General features: G+C 43.3%; 1 protein-coding gene across 2 annotated transcripts in view; it reads left to right on the top strand.

Annotated features, from left to right (window-relative positions):
- The first annotated feature begins 5998 nt into the window (after positions 1-5998).
- TMX3 (thioredoxin related transmembrane protein 3) overlaps positions 5999-10612 on the top strand; it is a 42904-nt gene continuing 38290 nt past the window's right edge. The window contains exons 1-2 of one of the 2 annotated variants that reach the window (XM_027771328.1): positions 5999-6221; positions 8221-8275. In XM_027771328.1, the coding sequence (XP_027627129.1) occupies positions 6167-6221; positions 8221-8275 (110 nt within the window). In that variant the 5' untranslated portion in view covers positions 5999-6166. Of the gene's footprint in view, positions 6222-7455; positions 7511-8220; positions 8276-10612 lie in introns of both variants that reach the window. The other variant, XM_006147224.3, reaches the window with a different exon arrangement.

The following is a 10612-nucleotide window of genomic DNA, read 5'->3' as shown; positions in this document are numbered from 1 at the left end:
GTTTTATGTCTATATCTGCCTCATCAGATTGTGGCAATATGTGGGGGAGTTCAAACACCCTTCAGGCAAACATGGAAATCATTCCACATGAATGCATATTGTTGAGAACACCCTAAAAACGAATTTTGCAAAAGGCATTGGCCAGGTCAATATAGAAAACTGGTCACCTTGAGTTTTTTCAACAGTCTCTTCAGCATTTGAATAGTTTGGGCCATATCCAAGATGGCTGAAGCTACAGGGAGTTGTTTAGTGGCGTTTCTGGTAATCACTGTCAATGACCATGATCACCAGCCTTCTTCACTGGCAGCAGAGATTACTGTATGGTGAGTGTGTGAGCATGAACGCACTACATCTATTCCCTTATTAGGGCAGGGGACATTTTGTTGTAATAAGCATATGAGAGTTTTTCATGTTTACTATTTGAGTAGCCTTAGGTAATGCTATCAATTCCCCTTTTTAATATCCAATTAGTGGATAAAAAACAGATCTACGAATTATTTCTTTTTAAAATTTTACTCAGTAGGGGAAAGAATTTCTAGTTATTATATCCATACAGTAATATATTCAGGTAAAGGAGAGATCCCTAAAGTATACTTTTTAAAATAATAAATTTCAATGAAATTAAAATTTTAATGAAACTGATTTTTGTTTCTTTTACAGTAGCACCTCCCTCTTCTCCTAAATGAATTCTATCACCCCCGAGGGACTCATTAGCAGGTCTAGGAAACGCTCCTATATCTAATGATGCATCCAACTGACCTACAAGAGCTGCTTCTCCATCTCCAGGCTATTTCACCCACACTTTTGTAGAAGGCCTTAGTTCTTCCATAGGAATTTGATCAGGAGACTCCATCCTTCATGTCGCCTTTCCTCCATTACTAGCTATTTTTTCTTCCTCCATTACTGGCTTCCTTCATGTCACCCTTCTTACTCCATTACTGGTCAGGCAAAATTTTAACAATGTCTTTCCAAGGTTCTCAGACTCTGCTTAGTTGAAATGAATCCAGATACCTGTCTGAAGATGCTTTGCAATGGAATTAGGTTATTCATCAGCTGACTTTAAGATAGGAAGATCACCCCAGATTATCAAAGTAGACTCTACTTAAAACATGAGCTCTTAAAAACAGAAGAGGTAAGAAGGATCAGAGGATGGCTGTGGGGGGAAAGCTGGAGCAATCTGACACAAGATTTGCCCTACTATTCCTTGCATTAAAGCAGGCAATGGATCAGAGCATGTGAGTGCCTTCTAGAAGCTGAGAACAACAGCCAAGAGCCAGCAAAGAAACAGGGCCCTCATGCGTATGAGCCAAAGGAAGTGAATTTCACTAGTAACTTCAATGAGTGTGGAGCCAGAAAGGAACAGCCTTCTGACACTTGGATTTTGGCTTGGTGGTGAGTTAGGAGCTAGTCCCCATTTATAGGCAGGTAGGGCAGAGGCTCCTTTTTAATGAAGCCAACTATGTATTTCTCTATAGCCTGGTTAATGTTTAATACACACCATTTTACGTATCTCTGGCAGGAGATAGGCCACACACATATAGTAAGCGTACTTACTGTGAGATGGAGCCAGTTTCTAAGATAGAATCACTCTGGTCAGGCTTATAATAAAAATCATTCAGGGCTCTCAGTATAAGTCAATTACGAGCTCTCTGCTTACTCACACAGAGAACTGCTCACAATGGGCTTGAGACAATGACAGCTGAAGCAAGCATTTTCCATATCAATGCTACATTCCAAACAAAGAGTGCAGTCTCTCTTGGTCTGAAGAGGAAGAGAGCAAAGGAGCTCGAACAATAACTTGCCTTGAGCCATCATTTGAGAAATGGGAACATGACAGGCAGGCTTGGACCTGCAAGATAAGGAGGTCTGAATAAGATTACATTTTAGAAGCACAAAAGAACAAATACATCAAAGAACAAAACTTTGTCTTAGACTTGTTGAAACATGATAAAAACTAGAAACTTTATAGGCCATAGACCTCAAAGATCTGCTGAATGTGCATTAAGGTCTTAATGTTTAGTCATGTGATTTGTAAGCCTACTCCCAAAGAGAATGAAGTAAACCACCTAACATCACAAGGTCCTCCCTGATAGATAACACCCCTCACTCCAGTTCCTCTTCAGCAACCTATTTGGTACTCCTCCCAAAGCATTAGGGTTTTGTTTTGTTTTTTTCCTCTCTAGTAAACTTCGCTTATTATCCTATTTGTCCATGAGCTTTGGACAAGAACCAGCACTCTCCCCACTTTAGTGGCATCCGGAGCCGAGAAACTAGCCAAAGCTGCTGGATTCCTAATTTACAGAACTGGTAGATAATGAATTTATGTTGTTTTAAACTGCAGAAATGGAAACTGCAGGGCCCACCCCATAGCCTCACGGTTCAGGAACCAGATCCCACATGGCCAACCATGGTTCAAGTGCTGGACCCAATGGCATGAAAAACATGCCAGGTGCATGTATGGATGTCCAAAATCTTGCCAAGATGAAGAAATGGGGAAGGGATTGTGAAATGGCTGCACCCTATTGGAGGGGTGCTTTATTCTCCCCCCTCCCCTCTGTGTTCCTTTCTGGAGTGCACCTGCCCTCTGGTAATTAAAAGAACAAAACACTAATACGCGGCTTCAGTGTTAAAAGGGGGCATTTTGGGGACCAGCAGATGGCGTGATGGTTACATTGCCGGACTCCCATGTATATCAGTGCGGTTCCAGTCCCAGACCTGGCGGGTTAAATTCACATTGGGCCCATGTGCATGCATGCTCCAACTCCCAAGAGAATGCAGCAGAGGGGATTGTAGTGAGGCCATCCTCCAAGGGGATGATTCTCACCTTATATTTCTCTGTCTCTCCAGCAACTGCACACATCCTACCAGTAAAATGGCTACAAAAAAACAGGAAGGGGGACTTTTGAAACTCAGTGCTGGAAGCTCATGAGAAACTTGATCTGAAATTCTTCTAACTTTATACAAGCCGAGCATATCTGTTTGGGTATTTTTAAATCTTAGAAGTTTCATCAGACATGGTGTTTCTCTGTCTTTCTCTAAAATTTCAAGGTTTTGGTGGACACTGCCAATTTTTCCTTTTTCATGCAATTTTCAATGAACCATCTAAAGACTTTCATACCATTAGGTCCTCAATTCTTGCCAATCTTTCTTTTTCATTTTCTTTATTTTGTAAAACTCTAACTTTCAGTATTCTCTTGAAGTCTGATAGGAGAAAGCTGGAATGAATAATCCCAAATAACTTTTCCCAATAGGACACGTGAGCTCCCCAGAGAGAAAGACACAGAGAGAGGGAAAATGAGAAATCAGCCCCCAGAGTGGATGGTCACGCTGCAACCCCTTCCCCATTCTCTCAGGATTTTGGACACATAGGTGATCCCTTCTCCTCTCAGGATTTTGGGCATGTGTGTGCACAAGCATGATTTTCAAGTATCAGGGTCTAGGGCTTGAAATGTCTTCAACCATGTGGGAGTCCAACGCCTAAACCTCCATACCACCTGCTGGCCCCCCAAACTGCTCTTTTACATCTTCTTTAGCTTCCAGGAGCAAAATCACATCTGATTTCAATGGCAGGAAGTTGTCCTCAATTATAGTAGCAATTTTACCCTGAGAGAGAGGCATCCACATTGACAGTACACCTCATTATAGGTTAAAATTTCACCGGGAATATTTTATCAGTATTTAGATTAAATAAAATTTACAGTTGAAGTAGATTCACCTACCCTGGTTGTTCCATGCATATTTTTAAAAGTTTCGATAGTTGAATAGTGCCAGTTTTTAAATGTATTAGCTATTCAGTTCTCTGTGATACTAGTCACATTCAAGTGATCAACAGCCATGGCTGGCAACCCTACAGGAAACCACAGATCCAAGTTAAGAGTGGTTTTTGTCATTCTCTACAAATTTAAGGTGGACTGCAAATTCTAAAAGTAGTTATTTTCCTTTTTTTCCTTTTCTTTTTTGGAGAGGTTTTTGCTATAGGGCGCGTGCGCTCGCCAGAAAGACAGAGAGAGACAGACAGATAGAAAGCCAGAAATCACCTCCCAGAGGGGATGGCCACGCCACAATCCCTTCTCCTCCATTCTCCTCTCGGGATCTTGGGCATGCACGCACATGCTCCTGGCGTGAGTTTAAGCCACCGGGTCTGGGACTCGAACCGTGGTCGACTACATGGGAGTCCAGCGACATAGCCATTATGCTAACTGCTGGTCCCAGAAGTTATTTTCCTTTACCTGCCATGGAAGACAGAATTCTGAAACTGGTGAAAATGAAGAAAAAAAATTAAGTTGGATCACTCAGAGATCTCACCAAGAAAGTAGAAAAACCTCTGCTAGAATGTCAAGCATAGGACACAAAATAGAATTTTGAACCATTGAAAGAACATTCCCATCACCTTAACGGTTTCCTTATTTTTTAGCCTATTCCTTTTTTTTACTAAAATTAAAAAAAAAAAAAATTGATTCTGCAAAGGGCCTGCACTGGATTCTATGTGGTGTACACGAACGGGTTCAGACCTAGGGCTTTTCAATCGGATTGTGTTTTAATCTTCTAGTCACTTCAAACAGCAATGTTTTATGAAATTTCTGCCCTTGGAATTTTGAACCTAAGGTGAACCTGCTGACATCAGAGAGAGACAGACAGATAGAAAGCCAGAAATCACCTCCCAGAGGGGATGGCCACGCCACAATCCCTTCTCCTCCATTCTCCTCTCGGGATCTTGGGCATGCACGCACATGCTCCTGGCGTGAGTTTAAGCCACCGGGTCTGGGACTCGAACCGTGGTCGACTACATGGGAGTCCAGCGACATAGCCATTATGCTAACTGCTGGTCCCAGAAGTTATTTTCCTTTACCTGCCATGGAAGACAGAATTCTGAAACTGGTGAAAATGAAGAAAAAAAATTAAGTTGGATCACTCAGAGATCTCACCAAGAAAGTAGAAAAACCTCTGCTAGAATGTCAAGCATAGGACACAAAATAGAATTTTGAACCATTGAAAGAACATTCCCATCACCTTAACGGTTTCCTTATTTTTTAGCCTATTCCTTTTTTTTACTAAAATTAAAAAAAAAAAAAATTGATTCTGCAAAGGGCCTGCACTGGATTCTATGTGGTGTACACGAACGGGTTCAGACCTAGGGCTTTTCAATCGGATTGTGTTTTAATCTTCTAGTCACTTCAAACAGCAATGTTTTATGAAATTTCTGCCCTTGGAATTTTGAACCTAAGGTGAACCTGCTGACATCATAATCCTTTATTGTTTTCATAACATATCTTTTCAAGAATTGGTTTAACCTAAATCCTCTGGTACCTTACGTCCTATGCATATTTCAGCGAAGGCAGATGAGTGGCTATTGCTGACACCGTCGTGTAAAAGTACTGCATACCGTTTTTATAAATGTCAGGCAGAAAAAAAACGGTAACAGTATAATTATTTTGTACTAAGTACTTTTCGTGTTCCCCAAATGAAAACACAGAGGAAAGAATCATCAAAAATAATCCATCTCGGCTTCCAAAATAACTTTAAAGAACTGCTTCAGCTGACAAAAATGCTGCTTCTGTCATAATAGAGACGTCGGGATATTCTGAACAGGATCAAGGAAAACTTCCAATACATTTTGGAAACGTGCAGAATCTCAGCGCTCAGCAACCCGCAGCTTTCCAACCCCACACCCCGCACCCACCTGCGGTTTTCACGAACTTGGAACATCAAACCAGGTGAGCGCCCAGAAAACGGGAAGCAAGAAACGATATGGCAATATTCAACCTCCGATTGAGTGCTCGGGGCCTACCTCACATCCAATACTAGGTTTAACAAATATTTACCGTTCCCAAAACACCCCCCAAAAGCCACCGTCCCGCACCCACCGAAAACCCCACGCGAGTTCCCACGCTTCCCACAGAGACAGAAGGGGCAGAGAAAGCGTAAAGACGCGACCGCGCATGCGCTGCAGTCGTGCGCATGCGTCTCAGACACGCGCATGCTCAGACGAGAGGCCGGAGGGATCCTGGGAGGGGTCCGCAGGCCACCTGCCCCGCCCCCGCCCTCAGCGCGGAGTTTCCCTTCCGCGCCGTCTGCTCTGCTTCCCTTTCTAGGCGGGCGGGCGGGCAGACTGTGGCCCTGGTGTATATCTCTATACCCCGGAAGAAGTGGGCTCCGGCAGCTCTCCATGGCGAGCTCGGCAGGGCCCGGGAGCCGGGCCGCCCTGCGCCTCTGCGCCACAGGTAACCGGCGCGCGGCCCCGGCGCGGGGTGCAGGGTGGGCCTGCGCTGTCGGCCGAGGTGCTCACGTTTCCTGGCTGCTTCTTGCCGGACCTTGCGCGCCTTCCCGAATGACCTTCCCCACTGGAGCGCAGGAGACTCGGTGCCACACGTAGAGAGAGAGGATTCGCCCTCAGGCCGACGTTGTCTTCGTTGTGGCAGGAAGTTTCAGTAGCGCTGACTCCATCGATAGGCGAGGATGTCAACGTCCCCACTTTCTGTTTAGGTTCTGAATCTTGTCACGTTTGAAGAGTTGTCACCACCAGGCCTAAGAGAAGGATGGTCAAGGACAGAGCATGGTCAGGAGCCCGTTGTGCCGTGGGACACGGGTCTGAGTAGGTTGTGAGCCTTTCAGCCTCGATCTGCCAGAGTGGGGGACCCTGGCTGCCTTTGCTCATTGAGCCTTTAGAGCTGAGGACCAGGCGGGTTTGGTGTTGGAGATGAGCCCCACTTTGTTCCTGTTTACCTATCTGGGGGTTGGGGGAGGATGGGGAAGAGAACTAAAAAGAGTATTTTAAATGGCGTTTGCGAGTCCAATGGAGATGCATGCTATATGAGTAAAAAGAATGTGGAGAATATAGAGATTTCTGCTACAGCTCCATTTAGAATGGCAAAAGGGAAAATAAAATGAGAGTGAACATAGGTAGGAAAAAGGAACACTGCTTCGGTTTTATTAGTCCCCGGGGATCTTGCCAGTCACAATATGGGAGCATGCAGAATAGATGTTTGTTAAATGAATGAACTACTAATGCTTTTGCATCATTTGTATCCTGGGATGGATCAATGCTGAATTTGTTGTAGGTTGTAAAAAATCAAAAACACCACGGGTGACTAAGCAAAAGTATGGGAGCCGGATGATAAAGCAGCATTTTTTTTTTTTCTTTTTTTCTTCTTTGGAGAGGTTTTTGTTATAGGGCACACGCACTCGCCAGAAAGACAGAGAGAGAGACAGAGAGACAGAAAGCAAGAAATCACCCCACCCCCCCCAGATGGCCACACCACAATCCCTTCTCCTGTCTCCTCTTGGGATCTTGGGCACGCACGCACACACTCCCGGTGTGAGTTTAAGTCACCGGGTCCAGGACTCGAACCATGGTCGACTACATGGGAGTCCAGTGACAAAGCCATTATCATAAGTGCTGGTCCCTATAAAGCAGCATTTTTTGATCCACTTTTTGTCTTTTTTCTTTTCTTCCAGTTGTTTTACTTGATGTGGCTTTCACTAAAGGATTTGTCGAAGATTTAGATGAATCGTGAGTATATATTTAAATAGTATTTTAAATTCTTCTCATTTGGTACCTGAGTATTTGCCTGTGAATCTAAGATTTTAGTTATTAAGAGACTATAGTAATCAATCCTTACAGTACTAATTTCTGTAAACTAATATAGTATATATAGCACTCATTTTGTTTCTGGAGTTGATCTAAGTGGTATGTAAATAAATAAATAAAATGTGGAGATGCCCAAGAGTTTACTGATGGTAACAAGAGCAAAAATCTATGGCGAATTCTTACGTATTTTCTCATCATTTGTATCCTGGGATGGATCAATGCTGAATTTGTTGTAGGTTGTAAAAAATCAAAAACACCACGGGTGACTAAGCAAAAGTATGGGAGCCGGATGATAAAGCAGCATTTTTTTTTTTCTTTTTTTCTTCTTTGGAGAGGTTTTTGTTATAGGGCACACGCACTCGCCAGAAAGACAGAGAGAGAGACAGAGAGACAGAAAGCAAGAAATCACCCCACCCCCCCCAGATGGCCACACCACAATCCCTTCTCCTGTCTCCTCTTGGGATCTTGGGCACGCACGCACACACTCCCGGTGTGAGTTTAAGTCACCGGGTCCAGGACTCGAACCATGGTCGACTACATGGGAGTCCAGTGACAAAGCCATTATCATAAGTGCTGGTCCCTATAAAGCAGCATTTTTTGATCCACTTTTTGTCTTTTTTCTTTTCTTCCAGTTGTTTTACTTGATGTGGCTTTCACTAAAGGATTTGTCGAAGATTTAGATGAATCGTGAGTATATATTTAAATAGTATTTTAAATTCTTCTCATTTGGTACCTGAGTATTTGCCTGTGAATCTAAGATTTTAGTTATTAAGAGACTATAGTAATCAATCCTTACAGTACTAATTTCTGTAAACTAATATAGTATATATAGCACTCATTTTGTTTCTGGAGTTGATCTAAGTGGTATGTAAATAAATAAATAAAATGTGGAGATGCCCAAGAGTTTACTGATGGTAACAAGAGCAAAAATCTATGGCGAATTCTTACGTATTTTCTTTTTTGTCATTTCACCTTGTATTCTTTTGTGTCTTTAATCACACTGAGTAGGCACTGGAATTGGTTAACTGTGCATATCTGCTTTCACAGTATCGTAGCATTAATGCTGAAACTTTGCTTATGCTAGGTGAGGAAGCCAGCTCAAGACCAAACTCCCATGTGTGATCATTCAGGCTGGGCCATCAGCAATTAGAAGGCTTTTCCTGGCAGGCCACATGGGGAATATGCTCTCTCCACAGGAAACTTGGCACACAGCCAGTGCATTGCAGTCTCTGGAGGGAATTGTAGTCAAGGACTCAGGCCAGCCATGCTCGTGTGCGTATCTGCACATCTAGAATAGTTACTGCTATCTGGAGGTCTTGGGACCCCACCTTAGGCTTTTCTTAGGTATCTCTGCCAAAAGGGCCTTATCAAGGGATTCAGCTGAGGTACTTGTCCACTCCTAGTCCTTTTCCTACTGGCTTCTCCCCATAGAGAGGCAGTGTTCCTGAGCAGGGAGACGAGTTTTTTCCTGTGCTTATCTACCTGACCCTCACTTGGTGCTGTTTCATGGGGGAAAATGGAACACTGAGGAGGAGCTAGTGCCTCTGATTTGCCTCCTGGCCAGTGCTGACACAATGAGTGAATAAAGACTGGATTGCCACTTTCACTTTGGCTTGCTATCCTAGTTGAACACCTGCACACCTGATTGCTGGAAAGAAACGATGCCATGAACTGGGTGATCAGTGAATACATTGCTGTTCTGGAAGAGCAGAAGGCCTCAGTGTCCCATGAGGGTACTTCATCCATCATAATAAAGAGTTTTTAACAGTGCCAGCAAATGGATTGTTTACAGAAAGTTTTTGACTCTGAGAAGAACCATTGTTAATGAGGAAGTCTTCTTGTTACACTTAATCTTGCCTTGTTGGGTGTGTCACTATAGACCTCCTCCTTCAGAGTTCCCTAACAGTGGAGACTGTGTCTGAGGAGGAGGATGGGGTTCTGCTAACAACATTCGGTTGTTATTCCTGTGAGTGCTCATGTGATAGGGCCTTGTGCTGACCGAGGGAACTGATGCTAAGAGTGTACCGTGATGCCAACTAAACATGGAAATGAATCATTTCTTGCTCCAGAGCAAGTAGATGTGCAACCAGTTGTCTCCTGGAACCACAGGAAAATGGCCCATGGAAATTCAGACATAAACATGGGCCCCAACTGGCAAGAACACTCAAACTGCTACACTTGGGATAAGGTACCAAAACAACATGAAAAGGTTGTCCTCCTTGTCAGACCTGAGCATAGTTAAAAATACTGTGCAGGGACAGATCCCTCATGCCACTGGAGCCGTGTGTTTTCAGCAGATAGAATGTGTTCGTTCTTTCATTCCATATGTAGTGTTCCTCTGGCTCTTGAAAGCAGTTGACATTCAGTTGGGTTTGGCTTAGTCAACCCCATATGTTCCATTGGCTTGGGACACACTGTATAGATCTTATAGAGAATCCCATTTATTTCTTGTTCAGGTACCCTGAGAACACTGCATCTGATGATGGCTCTGGATTTGTGGCCCAGGCTACATATCAGTGGACTGAATCACAGGGCATGTAAAGGCCTCTCCATGTTCTACATTGCTCCTAATCCACAGGAGTAGTTGGATATAGGCCTAATCAGCTGATGGTAGAGTATAAGATTACCTAGTCTAGACTATGCATCTCAGATGAGACATCTGGGATCTCAAATACAGCAATTCCCTAGTTAAGTACTTTTCACATTTCTATAAACACTGGGACCACCCTTACCAGGAAATGTCAAGAACTCACTAGAAATCCTAGATCTCAGATGTCAACCAAGAACCAGTCTTGCAAGCAAGTCTTTCTGAGCATTGCAGCCTCAGGTATAAAATGGGATAGAAGGGCAAGAGGTTTAGCATATGTTTGTGTGTTTCTACAAAGTCCTACTTTAATTTCTTTTCTTTGATTCTTTACTCCTAATTAGTTTTTCTTTAATCAGCTTTCTAGTTTTGTTTTGTTGTTTTTTTTTTTTTTTTTTTTTTTAGAGGGGTTTTTTTTTTGGGGGGGGGGGGCTCCCCAA

Source organism: Tupaia chinensis, unplaced genomic scaffold, assembly GCF_000334495.1.
Source record: "Tupaia chinensis unplaced genomic scaffold, TupChi_1.0 Scaffold000206_1, whole genome shotgun sequence".
Classification (NCBI taxonomy): domain Eukaryota; kingdom Metazoa; phylum Chordata; class Mammalia; order Scandentia; family Tupaiidae; genus Tupaia; species Tupaia belangeri.
This window is presented reverse-complemented; position numbering and strand designations above follow the sequence as displayed.